General features: G+C 33.7%; 1 protein-coding gene across 1 annotated transcript; it reads left to right on the top strand.

Moving 5' to 3' along the window:
* The first annotated feature begins 2,391 nt into the window (after positions 1-2,391).
* LOC146889183 (female-specific lacrimal gland protein-like) lies at positions 2,392-17,331 on the top strand. Its single transcript, XM_085685185.1, has 6 exons — positions 2,392-2,490; positions 3,305-3,453; positions 6,143-6,207; positions 6,358-6,486; positions 10,540-10,641; positions 17,222-17,331. Exons 1-6 carry the CDS (start codon positions 2,392-2,394, stop codon positions 17,329-17,331), a joined length of 654 nt encoding a protein of 217 aa, XP_085541311.1.
* The last annotated feature ends 1,234 nt before the right edge of the window (positions 17,332-18,565 follow it).

The following is an 18,565-nucleotide window of genomic DNA, read 5'->3' as shown; positions in this document are numbered from 1 at the left end:
TATTTCTTTAATAATTTTTAGGGTTTTTTGAGACTAGGTTTCACTGTATGTCATAGACAACCACCTGCCTCTGCCTCCTAAGTCAGGGATTAAAGATGTGTGCCACTACTACCCAGCGATGACTTTCCTTCTTCTTTCACTTGAGTTGTATTTTTATTTTATTCTATAGTAATATAGACATTTGTTGCAAGGAGGGGATGCTTGTTCATCCCAGCCACCTGGCTAGCTTAGCCCCAAAATAACACAAAGAAACTGCATTAATTAAATTACTGTTTGGCCCATTAGCTCTAGTTTCTTATTGGCTATCTCTTATATTAATTTAACCCATTTCTATTAATCTGTGTATTGCATTGTGACAGTGGCTTACCAGGTAAAATTTCACAGTGTCTGTCTCCGGTGGATCTATGCTGTATCTCCCCACTGCACCCTTCTTTCTCCCAGAATACAGTGTTGTCTTCCTTGTCTACCTAAGTTCTGCCCTATCAACAGGCCCAACACAGTTTCTTTATTTTCCAATGAAAGCAACACAAAGACAGAAAATCCTTCTACACCATTTCTCCTGTTCTGTTTAAACAAAAAGGAAGGCTCTAACTTTAACATAGTAAAATTGCATATAACAAAACAATTATCAAGCAAGAATTACAGTTACAATATTTATATCTACTTTTTATCATAACTAATGAAAACTATAACTATATCATAGACTACAGAAAAATATAATATTTCCTATGTAAACTGGAAGTGCATTGTAAGCAACTTCCAAAACTCTAGAATTGACAGAGACATCTCACTGCTGGGACAGTCACCCAAAGTTTTTCTGTACCATCAGGGCATCCATCTTCAGTCTACAGGTCCATAGTATCAAGCAGTCTTTTCCATGAAGCAGGAAATTTCAAAGATAGGGCAGTCATTTTCTTCTGTATCCCGCAGAATGCCTTGCAGACTCTTTCATGAAGCAGGAATCCCGAAGGATGATCTCACCTTTAGGCATGTTCAGCAAGCATTTCTCTGTGGGTTATGCATGTCCAGGTGAGAGCAATTTCTTGCCCAAACTGCTAATCAACTCCATAAGGAGCCTCTTCAATGCCCATCTTCCTCTTGAAGTAGATTGGTGCTGCCAGGAGCAAAAATGTCTCATTGTCATGAAAAGTCCTAATTTTTGAAAACATTTAAATGTCATATTCTGAAGGTCTCTGAAAGATTTGAAGAATACCTAATTCACTGAAATATATCTCTATACATCTAGAAAATCGAACTAACATGACTACAATGTTGACTATTATAGATGGTTATCTATTAACCTATATTTCTTAATTATACATTACATTTTTTAAATGACCTACACAATCACAATACCTTAATCAAGATCAGAAATACATATACATATAACAAAATTAAAGTCAAAATCACCTGATTTTCTTTTCTTAATAATATTATATTCATTGTTAGCATTAGTGGGGGTATTATTTAGAACAGTGATTTTCAACCTTCCTAATGCTACAATCCTTTCATACATTTCCTCATCTTGTGGTGATCCTCAGTCATAAAATTATTTCATTACTATTTCATAACTTCAATTTTGCTGCCATTATGAATCACAATGTAAATATATGGTACTTCTTATGGTCTTGGATGATCCCTTTGAAAGGGTCATTTGACCACCAAAATGGTCAAAATCCACATGTTGAGAACTCTTGATTTGGAAGATATAGTAAACAGAATTGACTGAAGATGAAAATTTGAAATAGAGGGTTAAAGAAACAAAACTATCCACTACTTTTGATGAATGGGAAAGAAGCAAACAATGAATCAAAGAAATGAATTCTCACAATGTTCTATGGATTCCAGTTAGCAAACTATCATCACTGGGATCCAGAGTGGTAACTACTTTGGGTCAAAGGAAGAGATTTTTTATTCCAACATGTTTTGTATAACAGAATAGTCATCAGTAATTTATATTCATGACAGAGATATTTAAATTACACTTTCATTGAGGCATAAAAACATCATGAGTACAGGAAGTACATTAAAAGATACACTTCATGTAGGAATGTTCATTTTCCTTCATCATCAATTGCATCACTTATTACATATTGATGTCCTTGAAACAATTTATAGATTGCTCTTTCATGTGCACATATGTCAACAATAAAAGTCATATCAAACTATCCATAAAACTAGTCATGCTGTTTAAGTAAAGTAATATCAAACAAATCACAACATTACCAATAAGGAAATATGGAAGAAATATAAATACTGAGAAAGAACAACTCCTGTTTCATTCAATGTTTTGAAAAGAGAAAAATTCTGTAACTGTATATCCATTTCTGATTCTTTTGATAACAAAACTAATTTGAATTTCTGTAGAAGAGAGAAGAAAAAAGAAAGAGGATGAGGATTCTTCTGATGTTTGCTGTGGTATACTCTGTTTGGGCTGCCAATCAACCTTCATCTAAAGTGAAACTTCAGACTGGCAAAGACTCTTCAGAGGTACCAAGTAAAATCTGACCATGGAATGAAACAAGTGTGTGTGAGACGGTTTTGCTGTGTGTCCACGTTTTCATGTGCTTTTAGGATCCTGTGTGAATACACATTATTCATTCTTTTACATGTATAAAGGTTATTTAACAAGCAGATGTTTTCAGGACACTTCCTATACCTGAAAGAGTTTGAGCTTGCTGTCTTTTCCAAATCACAGATTTTTTATGTAAGGATGTTAATGATACCACTGTGTTTCCACAGTAACTTGACTTTGACATATTTAGTTTTTTATATCAAAATATCACCATTTACACATGGATCTCAACAATTAATTCATATTATATAGCTCATATATGTATGCAATATAAAAGTGATTACATATCAACTATTTTTTCCTATGTGAAAAACAGATGCAGTGAGTATTATAGGTGTTGAGGGAAAAAAAACAGTAGGTTAGGGAAAATGGTTCTGTTAGTATAAGGATGAGGAGAACATTATACTAGCAGAACCCCAGAATTCTTGTAAAATGCTAGGCATACTGACACGAGATGGTATAGACAGCAGCATCCTTGGGGTTCAGTCTCCACATAGTACAGTGAATTATTGAGTTCTGGAAGAGTTGGAGAATCTTTATCACAAAATTAATATAGACAATGATTGAGCAAGACACCTCAATTTGACCTCTGACCACCACACACGCATTCATGAATTCTGTTCTACAAACACACACACACACACACACACACACACACACACACACGCACACACACACGCACACACAAATGTATTCACTGTCCTTCCTAATTGGCCTTTTCCCTCTTAGTTTTCAGGGAATTTTCGCTCAATTTACTTAGCATCTAGAGACGCAGAGATGACAAAAGAAAATGGATTTCTGAGAATTTATACTCGTAACATTAGATATTATCTTAATCATAATAATTCTAAAGAATTATCAGTCAGTTTTTACACAAGGTAAGTGACTTTTTAAATTTTAAGGTGAGAAAAATGTAGAATTATTGCTGGCAAAACACATTAACTATGTGTGGTTGCTCTTAGGAGAATTTGATGACACTAGTTTACTTGGTCATGATTTCTAAGATCATGTTATAATCTCAACATCTATGTGAATAAATGTTAGGATCTCATAAAATTTTCTGAAATATCTGTATGTTCATGAAATATGAAGACAGTAAGAATGGAACCTTGCTTTTCATATTTTGCAGTTTTTGGTAACTAAATTTACACAAGCTCAAACTGGTCTTTATTTTTGTATACAGTTAAAGATGAGTCAGAATTTGTGCATCTCTCTGCACCTGTTAACTGATAGTAGTATAAGCATATGTCATGTGGTCTAATTTGTTTTGTATTTGTAAAATGTTTCATGTCAAATGAAAATAGTCTACAGAAACACAAATGAAACAATGCAAAATGCTGTAAGTCTAAACACTGGGCATTTGACAACCAGGGACAAAAATCTTCATAAATTTCTAGCAGATCTGATTTGCTTAGCGAGTTACAGTCTAGCCATGGACACAGAGAAATTAATAGTCTCAAAAAACCCACTTATAGACAAAAAAGATACATAAAATTCCATTTCATACAAAAAATATACTGTCCTAACAATTAAATGACATATTTCAGTTAAGAAATAATTTCAAGCAAAGTGCAAAAAGAGAATGTTTGTAATAATTGTTCTAGCTAGCATTTATTTTCTTCTTGTAATAGCATAGAATGAACTGGAAAAAATAGAAAAACAACTGAGTAATTATCATTATTAGATTGACCTATGGGCATATTTATGGGAGGTTGCCTTGATTTCTGTTGGAGAATGATCAGGCCACTAAGAGCCACAGTCAACCCTAAAATGTGATTCTAGGCTGTATGAGAATGCTGGCTAAGGATGTACCTCTAAGAACATGCCACAAAGCATCATTTCCCCATGATTTCTGCCTGATATGACCTTCAATAATAAACTATTACCAGGACGTATAAACAAAACCAATTTTTTCTCATTCATTTTCTTTTTCTTATAATATTTTACAATAGAAACAGAATGGAACTTGAAAATACTGAAGGTATTTTGTTAACTGTATAATTAAAATATGATCATTTAAGAAAACACATACAGCTGATATTTAAGATTCAAAATGTGAGTAAGGACACTCTCTCAATATTATAGCTATAACAAAAAAATTTTAAAAAATATAAACACAAAAATCCAAATTAAGCTAACAAATCAGCAAAAAAGAAAACAAAACAGAAAAAATTACATGATGTATGTCCTTGTGCAGTTTTTTTTTTCTTACTTAAACATCATTTCAAATATCCAATTGTAGATTTGTGTTCTAGAAACCAGAGGTTGTGAGAATCTGATAAAAGCTGTGGAGTGTGTTTACCTCAGAACCCAGCCTAGCAACTGAAGTGTTGAGTCAGTTGAATCAGGATTTGATAGGTCACCACAGTTTCAGAATAAATTGAGGACTAATCTGAGATTTTGAACCCTGGTCTCCAATAAAAAAAAAAGACAAAGAAAAAGAGAAGGCAGAAAATAAAAAGAACTGTTTATTATTTGGGTATATTAGATACCACTATAATTTCTTTTAAATCTTTATAGTGTGTTTTCAACTTGAATTGCCAAAGTTGATTGCCGAAGAACTTGATACAAAAAGAAGGATGAGCAAGAAAGATTTTATGAAAAACTGTAGTGTTATGCACAATGTTTGAAAAATGAACATAAGTGTGGATATTAAAGATGAGACATACATGCATTTTAGAAGCAAATTCTGATATTGAAATAGAATACCCTTTGATCATTACTGAATTATTTGAGTGTTTCAATGGGAATAATTAAAACAATAGGTTATATTTGTGTTTCAGATTAGGGGATTTTAATCAAAGAAATGTTCATACTAAACATGCCTTTCTGTCAAAATACTGATAATACAGGCCAAATTTGTTTTAAAAATGAAAAAAAAATGTGACACCAAAATAATATATTAATAAATGGGAATATGATATGTAAATTAGAATATTGGCAGTAGCATATTAAGTTTTAGCTAGAAAGTACACAACTCAGATTTTATTTGTGATCTCTATGTTCTGCCCATTGTAGATTTAACTGATAAACTCAATTAATTATTTTAATAAAAATTGAAGTGGACCTTGTAGTAGTTTGATACTTTAGAAAACTATTGTTCATATTTTCCTGCAGTCAAAGTTTGTATTAGTGAATCAGAGACATATTCTGGGATAGAATAAAGAAAATTGTAAATATGTGCATATCTAAAATACAGAGATTACTTTTTACCATGATGTGTGTTGAGGCCCTTCAAGACCTGAATGTAAATCTCTACCAACATGTGAAGAAAATCTCTTCTGTCTCATTTATAGGGTGGTAACTCTTGACAATCACTAGTTCTAGGTCATAAACTAAGTCAGAATCTTTCTATGATATAGAGACACAATCTTTTTGTACCACAATGATCTGATCAAACCATAGATAATTTTAAAAGTGGTAATTGGTTATGGAAAGAACCACACTGTAGAAAGGACAATGATCATGATGAATATAAAATACGAATGTAATTTTTTGTATTTTCATAAGATGAAAAATAATGTATTTTTAATAAGTGGTGAATAACATATAACTCTTTGCATTTAGGGAGGATGACAATTGTGAAAACCACACTGTTGTAGCAGAATATGTGGGAAATCTTGACAAGCAAGGTGTGTATCCTGTCTTTCAGGATGACTGTACACAACAAATACTTCAGTACATTCAACTTGGAAATTTCAATGACTTGTATTACAGATACCACCAAATTCTTGAGACAAGCAGCATAAAGAAGCAAAATTCATTTTGTCTCACCCCCTCAGGGAATACCACTGAATCACAGAAGAAAGAAAATAGAGAATGTACTGGTTCCAATCGTTTCTGGGCCTTAACTACAAGATTCCGTACCATCCCATATTTCTGGATTTACTCCCCAGATCTTGGAAAGAGAGGTTTGTAAAATCTCAAAACCTGCACCCATATCATCTAAGTTCTCCTTTTCAAAATATTACACAAGTATATGTACAACACTAAAAATACAAGATTATGAGAGACATTACATACTGAAATAAAATGAAAGGTCATTCTAGTTCTTGATGTTATAAAACAAACCTTATTTACTTTATTTTTTGACATTACAGTTGCATAATTCCTCCTTTTCCTTTCTGCTTTTCAAATATATCTATACGTTGCTCCTTGCTGTTTTTCAAAATCATGACCTTTTCTCACTAATTATTATTATATGCATATACATATATTTGACATGTATCATATACTTGAGATGAAACAATACATAAGTTTTTGTGTGCAACATGAAGGCCCTGCTTGTTGGGGTTTCTGTCCCACATGGTACCCCACAGATGGAAAGCCCCAAAGAAAATCACACAGAGTCTACATTAGGTTATTAACCGATTGGCCCATTAGCTCATTCTTCTTATTAGCTCTTGTAGTATATATTAACCCATTACTCTTATCTATGTTAGCCACTTGGCTCCATACCTTTCACAGCCGGGCAGATTAAATCCTGTCTCTGCGGTGGTCTGTGCAGGAGTGGCAGAGGGAGCTTCCTACTTCCTAGAATACTCCTGTTCTTTTGCTCCACCTCTTTTTCCTGTCTGTTGTCCCACCTATACTTCCTGCCTGGCCAATCAGCATTTATTTAAAACATGATTGACAGAATACAAACAATTCTCCCTTACCACTTGTGGTCTACTGAATTCTCAAAATATAGCAACTGGTTTTATTTTAAACTTAATAAAATAGACATTATTCCTCATTCATGATGTTTATGAGAATGGAAGCAATAGTCAGACTACTTAGTCTCTTATTTATTTATGTTGAGTATGGCATGAAATCAAGAACTAAAACATTCAAATTGTAATCACAAATTTGTAGTAATTTTTATCATAATATTTTATTGGTTATTTATGAAATTCTTATAATGCATCCCTGTAACCCTTACTTCTCACTTCCCATGTCTGATCCCACACTTCTGGTATTCTCCCCCAAAATATTCTAAAAGTCCAATTTGAGTTACAATATTTAATATTTTTCATATATCAAGCTTTCAACCCAGAGGAGAGGTGCAAATAGAGAACTTTGAAAAACATGAGTCATGTTTCAATTAGTTGCTAATCTTAACTATATATCTTTTTATTTTTTATGTGCATATGAGCTTTTTAGATTGAGAAATTGAATGAATGTAATATATTTCTAGAATTTTTTAATATCAATAAGCCACTTTCTATTTCTGTGGTGAAATCACTGAGAACTGATTTTAATAATTTAGAAAATTGAGTCATCATTAAATGTATTAACAAAATACACTCAGCTGTTTAACCCGCAGAGAATGTTTGAATATTCCATTCTATTTATGCATATCCTGTGTCAAGTTTCATTGTAGCACTGAATTCACATAGTATCTGGTAATATTTACGGAACATTGGAATATTCTGATCTTTTTAGTTATTTGATATTTTTACATGTTAATACAGTTGAGTTTTAATCAAATTAACCTCTCTATCCACCATTTTTAACTCTTCCATGATCTACTCATCACTTATCTCTCCCAATGTTATATAATTTTACATACACGTTTTTATTCATTTAGCGTTATCAGTATTGCTTGGGTATAGAACCATCCACAAAAGCATGGGCAAGCTATTTGTGTAAACTATTGAAGTAATGTTGTTCTGTCTCTCTTGGCATCTATTAACTCCCAGCATCTTCACAGTTTTGAGTGGACATCAACTAACCATTTCCTATTCGTGCTGGAATTTTACCTGGCTTGATCTTGTAGATGTATCTACCTCTGCTATCATTTCTTAAATATAATGGCCATGACATATCCAAATAATCTACTTCTAAACAATCTTTTAAAACTTCAAGCTCTAACAATGTTTCCAAGACTGATAATGTAAAAATCCCTGAGGCTTATTAGCAGGATGGGAAAATATAGATGCCTCATTTGATAATAAAAATTCCAGGGTTGGTTACTCATTGCATGCAGATCAGTGCTGACTCTGAATTAATCACCATGTAATGAAAGACTAGCTTTCCTGACAAGAACTGAGAGTTTCTCTGGGTGTGAAGTCAATTTTTTAGATGGAAGTTTGACATAATGAATATTTAACCTATGACCTATGTAGCCACTGCTTTTTATCACTTATGTATTAATTGGGAATGGGAATGTTTTCTATTTTATGTAAAGGATATTGAATTGCTTTCATTATTTAATATTTTTCTACACGTGTGAATCATACTGATGTGGGTATTAGCACACATCAATTATTTTGATGTAAGAACTCATAATGCTATACTCAAAATGAGACTTAAATGGTTAGAATTCATAAAGCTCTACATTCCAAAACTCTTACTTCTTCCCAGTCTCAGGCATGGCTCAATTTTCATTGATTAAAGTATCAGATACTACCATCTTATTTCAAGTTTTCTATATTAAAAACAGTGGGAAAACAATCAATATGACAGCAGTATTGTGTAAGTATCATATCTGATTGTATGTAGGAAAACTCGTGCTTGAAATTTCAGTGTGTATTTTACTGAACAAAAAGTACCCAAAGAAGTGTTTAGAATAAATAAGTGTTTCCAGATATCATTGTTAATGATATGCTTTACAGAATTTTCATTTTCAATACCTTTGTACCTACTCTGTAGGGTCTGTTTCAGTCTTTACAAATGTTTTGCCAGTCTTTCTGTAAATAAGAATGGTCCATGTGATCATTACCATAACCAAATGTCACACACTGAATTTCTTGGGTTTTATCACTTAACACAAATGAATATAAAATGTGAGTTAAATTGTCCAAAAACTGAATCATTGTTAGGACATTATTTTTAACCGAATGCCCTATATATCATAATATTCATTCATACCATCACAAAATTTAAATACATTGTACTAAAATTTTGCTGTCACTAAGGTTTAGTCCTTCATTTATGATGCTTTAAATCATGTTAACAAATTTCACTCATGATTATCTCCACAAGTAAATCAATATAATTTTATTCACTTTGGTTGAATCCACAATTTTGAAGAATATTGACATTCTATTAGGGGAGAAGTACAGCTTTCTTTTAAAAATAATATTTTTATAACATAGTTGAATTATTTTCCCCTTTTTTCCTTACTTCAAACCCTCCTAGGAATGTATCACCCCTTAGTCTCCTTGAAATACATGGCCTCATTTACTTTGATTTAACTTAATTTACTTAAAAATACATAAATACAACTTGTTCAATCTGCATAATTTTGCCTGTATGAATCTATTTCCAGAGCTGACCTTTGATACTGAATTACAAAATAGTCAGCTCTTCCATGGGGAAGACAGTTGCTCCCACTTTTATTTCTTGGTTCACTGCAATTCTAGAGTTGAGGCCTTCTGAGATTTTTGCCATTAACTTTAGCACATCTATTGATATCATTCTTGTACAGTTCCCATATAAGCAGCCAAGTAGGTAAGACTTCTTATGTGCAGCTTCTCATAAAGCTAAGAGTACAGGTTTTGGCTTTTACTTTTCTTTCACCTCAGGAGTAAGGGCAGAATTGGTGGACTATGTAAACAGTTTAGATATTTTCTCTTATTAGCCCTGGGGTAAAAAACACTAGGGCATGAATTCTATGTCTGAAAAAAAAACAAAATAAGAAGCTGTAATATGGTAATATGTGTAAAATTCAGATAAAAAGTAAACCAAGCACTGACTGCAATTTATATACACATTCTAAATATTCAAGAATGTCAAGAAAGTTATCTAATCTTTGATGATTTTGAGAACTGAAAAAATAAAATAATTATGAAATTTTGAACACCACCCAATATTTAAACATAACTTTAAGATGAACTTACTGTGAACAATTACCATTCTGAAAGGAAGGTTGTTGGAGACTGTGGGAATTTACAACTACACAGCAAGGTTTAATGACTGCATATTAAAATTTAAACAGCACCAATAGACACATATCCTAATTTTTCTTTCATGAACTATAGCAACATCATCAACTCTGGATAATGATTCAAAGGAAGAGTATTTCAAAGCAATTAATCTATACAACATTCCTTCTGAAAATATCAGAGATATGACACAAACAGGTAATGGTATTTATTCACTTACTCATCTAAATCACTTTCAAAATGAGGCAACAAAACACTGATTCTGTACAGTTCAGAAAGTCTAGAATTAAGTCGTTATGAACACCTGCTTCTTTGATCTATTTCACAGACTCTTGCCCATCCTGAATGAATACATCAAATAGGTGAGTACTATATAATAATCATTACTGTCAACTCATTACAATAGACCCATTATAACAGAAGAATAGTTTAAGGAAATTAAATCATTTTTTGGTATCTTAGTCACCTTTCTAAGGTGATGGATTATCATTACTAAGGCAACCTATAAAATAAAGCATTTAATTCATGGTCTCCTGGTTCCAAATGGTTAAAGTCAATAACCGTCATGAGAGAGAGCATGATAACAGGCATGTGGACATGGTACAGAAACAGTAGTTGGGAATTTACATTCAGATCCACAAACAGTAAGCAGACAGGAAATTGTCAATGAAGTAGGTTTTCAAACTTCAGAACCTGCCCCCAGGGATACACTTCTTCCATGGAGGCCACTCGCTCCCAATCTTTCCCAAACATTTTCATTAACTGGGAACTAAGTATTAAAATAAAAGTATGGATGGGGTGATTTAATTGTGAACCACCACATATGACAAAAACAACTCCACTTAGGTCAATGAATGTAATGTGTTGAAAAAGCAATTAAATTGTTATAGGGTAAAGAATGTATTAATTTTGTTTGTCAAATATATAATTGATAAAACAATAACTATGATAATTGATTGAATCCTCTGGGATCTGTTGTAAATTATTTACTTAGAATTGATAAATTCTTCACAATTTTTAATGAAATTCATTATTGTCTTGTATGATGTAGACCCATATGTATGTTTAGTGTTTTGTGCTTCAAAAATTGGTATGTATTTGTAAACTCTCAATTAACATATTAACCACCTAACCATTCCAATTAGCATATTCATCAGAAAATATGTAATTTCAAAATCACATAATCATCTAAAGGTCTAACGTTATCATTTTATACCTCAGAATTTTTTTAGTGCCTCATTAATCATTTGTATATATCAATTTATTTTCCCCCAAACATCAAATAATTAATAACTCCTCACATATGTATTAACTTTCATTTATAATTTTCCAGGTTATAAGAAGATTGAGATAATATTCATCAACACTTGTTTTATGGAATGAGAATCATAGATATAAATTTAAGTAATATTTGTTTTCAAAATTGCATGTTTAGTTTTCTTAGAAAATTATACTAGTTGACTTAGGTGATTACTTCCATGCTGTTCTCATGTCATATTTAGTGATACTGTCTTCCTGTATGATTAAATTACTAGATTTCACAAATTTACAAATGTGTTCTAAATAAAAGTATCTAACATGCAATATAAATGAGTGATTTATAATGATATTTTTTTCTGAAATTTACGAAAACTTAACCTCTACCAAAACTTAAGTTCATATTGTTCATTAACTTGTATGTAACAGAAAACAAAAAAGTTTATTGGTGGATAAATATAGTGCCAACATTATGAAATTTGAAAGTCAATGAATACTCAAGCATTATCAAAATCATGTTTGATGTGTATTACCCCATTTACATTAAAATTCAAGAGTTTCAGACCATATAAAATAAGTTTTAAAATTTAGCTATGAGAATGTTGAGGGAATAAGAAATAGTCTTACCTAAAAGAGAAGACATAAACTGGTTATTCAATACCAAATGACTGGCATTGAAAACATATCTATGACTAGCATTATACATCATAAAAAGATCATATTTAGAAATATACAGACACATTAATGTATACTCATATAGCAATGCATTCCCATTTGATGTATGATTTCCATTTTGCAGGTTTGTTGTAGGGAAATGTAAAGAGCTTTAGGCAATTATGGTTAAGGAATAACTTTTGGACCTTTTAGTTTGTTGCTTGATTTGATAAAATTTATATCTACTAAATGATGAGGCATGAAATTGTGAAAATGAATGACACACATCTTCCCATAGTCACACATACTTCAACAGGAGCATGCCTAGTAATCTGTCTCAAAATATTCCACTAGCTGGGGACCAATCCTTCAAATATTTAAGCCTATGGGTGTTCATTCTCATTCAAATGACTAAATTCCATTCCCTGGTCTCCATAGGCCTGTAGCCACATCATAATGTACAATTCATTCTGTCCATCTTCAAAAGTGTCCAGAGTCTTTCAGTTTCCAACCTATATAAACATCCAAATTTCAAGAATTCTTCTGAGACTTTAAACAATCTTTTAACTATAAGCACTTGTAAAATCAAAAAAGCAAATTGCATTCTTTAATACACAGTGGCACAGAATATGTAATGTCATTCCAAAAGATATGAGAGGCACAGTGAAGAAATACTGGACCAAAGCAAGATGAATACCAATAGTGAAAACTCCAAATCCTGCAATGATATGTTGTGTACTTGAAAATTTTACTAGATGGTTTTCCCTTGCAGCTTTGAGGACTGCAACATAACTCTCTATATTAGGATGATTCTCATATCATGTTAACATCCCTGCTTGAATTGGTATCCCAGGCTCCAGAATCTCCAACATGTCAGGATCTCCAAAATAGCAAACTGTGACCTTCACAGTTTCATGGAATGACCTCAACAGGCCTCTAGGGACTCTCTTGTCACATACCTGGCCTCAGTAGCTTTCCTTAATAGCAGAATCCATAGCTCCTTTACTTTATGCTTGTATAACTTCTGTCTTGAAATTTCCTCTGTCAATTATATTAATACAAATTTCTTCAATTTATCTTCAGTCAGCATATTTTTGAACAAGAGCATAAAGCAACCTCAATTTTGTTAAAATACCATAAGAATTGTCTCTAGGCCACTTATTAATATTCTTTCCCTATGAAAGATCTTGACCTTGATGTACATAGCCCACATCTTAGCATCACTGTCTCCCAAGATCCTACATGCATTGTTCATCAAGCCTATCATACTACATTCAACTGCTTTCCTAATCCAATGTCCACATTCTGCCAACAAGCAGCATTGCCAGGTATGTCACAGAAATTCCCCAGTTGCTGGCACCAACTTCTGTTTTAGTCACGGTCCTACTACTATGAAGAGGCACCATGACATAAGGGAACATTTTATTGTAGGCTTGCTTACAGTTTAAGTGGGTTAGTCTATGTTGAGAACCAGACAGAGAAGATTGTAGAAGAGTTGTTGAAAACTTTACTTCTTAATCTCCAAGCCATATGCATCAAGGTCTCATGGAGATAGACCGAGAGCCTTGCCTGGGCTTTTGGAACCTCAAAGCTTATCCCCAGTGGCACACTTCCAACAAGGTTATACCTCCTAATTCTTCCAAAAAAGCTCCACTAAGTACCAGCCTCTTGGTTCCATTATCATTTAAATCACCATAGCTTATATGTCTCATTCAAAATTCAGTAGTCAGGGGAGTCAGTAGAGGAGTTCTGTGAAGCTACATGGAGATATATAAAACTGAAGTCATGGATGAACGTTTCTTACCTAACCTTGCTCTCCATGGCTCACTTGCCTTGCTTTTTCATATTGCCTAAGACAACCTGTTATGGGAGCTCCTTACACTCCTTCAGCCAATGTCCTTTAAAAAAAGGGTGGGGGTGAAGTGCTGTGAGACAATAAGCTATACCCTGTCACTTGTATTTTTAATAAATACTGATTGGTCAGTAGCCAGGCAGGAAGTAGAGGTGGGATGATGAGAATTCTGGGAAGAGGAAAGAGTCAGTCTGCAGCTGTCATCCAGATGCAGAAGAAGCAAGATATGACTGCCTTGCCAAAATAGGTACCAAGCCATGTGGCTAACACACACAGGAATTATGGGCTAATATAAGTTTTAAGAGTTAATAAGAAACCTGAACCAATAGGCCAATCAGCATTTATTTAAAATACAAGTGAGAGGGTACAGACCATTATCCCACAGCAACAACCTGCCTAGGAACGTCACAGTCCATATAGTCTAGACACTCTTCTATCAATCATAAATTAAGAAAATTATTCACAGAGATGTCCACAGACAAATCTGATGTAAATATTTTCTCAACTGAGTTTCCCACCACTTACATGACTATAGTTAGCATCAAATTGACAAGGAAGAACTAAGAAGAAAAGTAAAAAGAAAGAAGAAGAAGAGGAGGAGGAAGAAGATAAAAGAAAGTGGATGAGAGGAAGAAGAAGAGAAAAAAGTGTAGAAGAAGGAGAAAAGAAAACTCACCAGCACATTTCCTAAAATAGAATGAGTCTGTACTCCTCAGAGCATAAGAGCAGACACAATTCAGATGTTCACAAAAGAGAGGAATTCTGGAAAATTATAAATGACAAGATTTTACATGTAGTAATTTGTCAAATGAAACATAACTCTTGATAGTCCACTTCTCAATAAGGTTAACAGAAGAATTAAATTCCTTCAAAAGTAATCAAAAACATCATTGTGAATCATATTTACACCCCTTTTATCCCACCAGCAATGGAGGAGTGTTCTCCTTTCTCTATATCCTCTCCAGCATAAGCTATTATTGGTGTTTTTGATGGTAGCCATTCTGACTGGTGCAAGATGGTATCTCAGAGTCATAACTGATAGATAAGGATGTTGATCAATTCTTTTGTTAAAAATATTTATTTACTTATTTATTATGTATAAAATATTCTATGTGCATGCATGAAGAGGGCACCAGGCCTCATTACAGATGGTTGTGAGTCACCATATGGTTGCTGGGAATTGAACTCAGGATCTTTGGAAGAGCAGGTTAAGTTCTTAATTGCTGAGCCATCTCTCCAGCCCCCTGTTGAGCAATTCTTTAAGTGTCTTTTGGCCATTTGAGATTCTTCCCTTGAGAATTCTCTTTATATCTGTACTACATTATTAATTGGATTATTTGATATTTTAATATCTAGTTTCTTGAGTTCTTTATATATTTTAGAGATAAGTACTCTGTCAGATGTGGAATTGGTAAAGATCTTTTCCCATTATGTGGGTTGTTGTTTTGTCTAATTGATTGTGTTCTTTTCTTTACAGATGATTCTCAGTTTTAGGATATTCCATTAATTAACTGTTGTTTGAAGTTTCTATGCTACTGGTGTTATATTTAGGAAGTGGTTTCCTGTGACCATGTGTTAAAGGTTACTTCCTACTATCTCTTCTATGAGGTTCCTTGTGACTAGATTTATGTTGAAGTCTTTGATCCACGTGGATTATGTTTTGTGCATGGGGATAGATATGAGTCTATTTGTATTCTTTTACGTGTTGACATCCTGTTATTCCAGGACCATTTGTTGAAGATACTTTTTTTTTCATTGTATAATTTCAGTTTCTTTGTCAAAAATCAGGTGTTTGAAGGTGTATGGTTTAATATCAGGACCTTCAATTTGATTGATTCCTTTGGTCCATCTATGTGTTTTTATGCCAATACCAAGCTTTTTCATTACTACAGTGCTATAGTAGAGATTGAAGTTAGGTATGGTGATGCTTTCAGAAGTTGCTTTCTGGTGTCTGTGAAGAGTTGTGTTACTTGCCCTTTTTCTTTTGTGGCTCTTAATATTCTTTCTTAATTTGTATATTTAGTGTTTTGACTATTATATGGTGATGGCACTTTTTTTGGTCCAGTCTATTTGGTGTTCTGTAAGCTTCTTTTACCTTAATAGACTTATCTCTCTTCCATCTCTTATAATCTGTTGGCTATGTTTGTATTTGTAGTTCCTGTTCATTTATTCAGATTTTCCATTTCTAGAATCCTCTCAGTTTGTATTTTCCTTTTGTCTCATTTCAATTTTCATGTCTTGGGTTGTTTGAACTGTTTGCTACACCTTTTTGATTGTTTTCCTTGGGCTTTTGGGCTTTTAAGAGAGTTATTGATTTGTTACAACTTTTTCTTTTCCTCAATTTTTAAGGAAATTTTCATTCTCACTTTAACGGTTTCTTTCATCTTCATAAAGTTAAATTTAAAGTCATTTTCTTCTTCTTCTACTGAGTTAGGTTGTTCAGGTCTACCTTAGGTAGAAGACAATTCAAAAAAATGAGTATTCTAGACAAAGCAGGACTGTTGCAAATATGAACTTATAGAGACTGTGATAACAAGAACAATGTGTACTAGTTCAGTCCAGAAGAAAATGACCCTAAAGTGTGAAAAGTGGGCACAAAGTCTCATTAAGAAATTATTTACATATGATACCATTGAAAGAGATCAGTTCTCTTAATGGCATGTCCCTGACTATAACAACCACACTGTCAGGCATGTCCCATGCTCAGGAGCACTGGGAGAATATAAGACAGATTCTGCTTTCTTTGTGTGTGTGTATATATGTTTTCATTTTATTTTTGTTTTGAGGCAGAAATAACCAGAAATTTTGTTGGGTTAGAAAACGGCTTGGCATAAGCCTTCTAGAGAAGAAGAAAGTAAGTCTTTCTTTGCCATGGCAAATAAAATTCTCTAAATATTAAATATGTCCATGTATCACTTTCCTTTCTTCTGCTTTGTGTTGCACCACTTTCAACTAAACTGGAGGTCCTAGGGGATCTACAGCACACTGTACTTTATACTCATGTTATTCCCTCAGCATACTGCAAACCTCCTGAAGACAAAGGTCACGGCTTTTGTGTTCGTGTTTTCGGGGGCCAATATGATACCTCACCTAGTTCAGGTTGTGGGCAGCTGCTTGCTAGCTGACCTGCTCCTTAGGTTACTGCTTGACAGACTTGATCAAGAGAATGAAGTTTTTTATTACTTTAAAAATAATACTAATCAAAATTCCCACTTCCTCTCCTCCTTTCACTTCCCTCCCGCTTCCACAACACCTCCTTCTTCCCAGCCCCCTCCAGTCCTAAGAGAGGGCAAGGAACCCTGCCATGTGGGAAGTCCAAGGCTTCCTACACTATGTCCAGGCTTAGGAAGGCATGCATTGAAATAGACTAGGATGTCAAAAATCCAGTACATGCCATAGAGGCAAATCCCAGTGCCATTATCACTGGCTTCTCAGTCTGCCCCAACTCTCAACCACATTCAGAGGGATCTGTTTGATTCCATGTTCATTCATTTCCAGTTCTGCTAGATTTGGTGAGCTCCCATTAGCTCAGGCACACTGTCTCAATGGATGAAAGGGTCCTGATTTTCTTGTTCATATTCTCCCTCCTTCAACTCTTCAACTGAACCTTGGGTGCTCAGTCCAGTGCTGTGATGTGCGTCTCTGTCTCTGTCTCTGTCTCCTCAATATGTCGAGCATCTAATTGTTCCTATACAAATTGTTCTAAAGCCTGCAATTTATCTTCAGCTAAAGGCCATTGTTTAACCCATATTGGCTTCTCAGTTAGCCATTTTACAGGTAGAGTTGTTGATACCGCTAAAGGTTTGTTAGTTGCTTTATGTTCTTGTACAGCCTGATTGGCTGGTGAACTTTGTGCATAATACTCTATTACATCCTTCCCAGAATTATGAGTTTCTGAGACTGCAGGAATGTTAATCTGGGTATTCCATTGTTGTAGCATGTCATGGCCTCATAAATTTATTGCAATATCAGCTACATGTGGCCTTAACTTTCCTCTTTGACCTTCTGGCCCAATACAGTCAACCCATCTTGTGCTTTGTTTAACTCGAGATATGGTTCCAACTCCTAGTAATTAAACATCTACCTCTTGAAGAAGTCAATTTGAATGCCAAGATTATAGAGTGATGATATTCACATCTGCTCCTGTGTCTATCAAGCTGATAATCACAATTCCATTTATACATACTTTCAGCTTTGGTCTCTGATCATTTATAGAAGTTTGCCAAAATATACGCTTCTTATTTCCTAATTGAATTTCTGACTTATCCTAAAAATTTGCATCATTTAGAACCTTATTATCTTGTACAGAAGTTTCTAGAGTTTTTAATTTTCCTGGTGTGACATGTCCTCCATGGTTAC

Source organism: Myodes glareolus, chromosome X (assembly GCF_982192425.1).
Source record: "Myodes glareolus chromosome X, mMyoGla1.1, whole genome shotgun sequence".
NCBI classification, from domain to species: Eukaryota; Metazoa; Chordata; class Mammalia; order Rodentia; family Cricetidae; genus Myodes; species Myodes glareolus.
This window is presented reverse-complemented; position numbering and strand designations above follow the sequence as displayed.

What these genes read in the sequence shown, in the direction of transcription:
- LOC146889183 (XM_085685185.1), top strand. Translation starts at nt 2,392, where the DNA reads ATGAGGATTCTTCTGATGTTTGCTGTGGTATACTCTGTTTGGGCTGCC. An exon ending in GGGAAATCTTGACAAGCAAG is followed by an intron (nt 6,208 to 6,357) that starts GTGTGTATCCTG and finishes TCACCCCCTCAG; the next exon opens with GGAATACCACTGAATCACAG. An exon ending in CAGAGATATGACACAAACAG is followed by an intron (nt 10,642 to 17,221) that starts GTAATGGTATTT and finishes TTATTCCCTCAG; the next exon opens with CATACTGCAAACCTCCTGAA.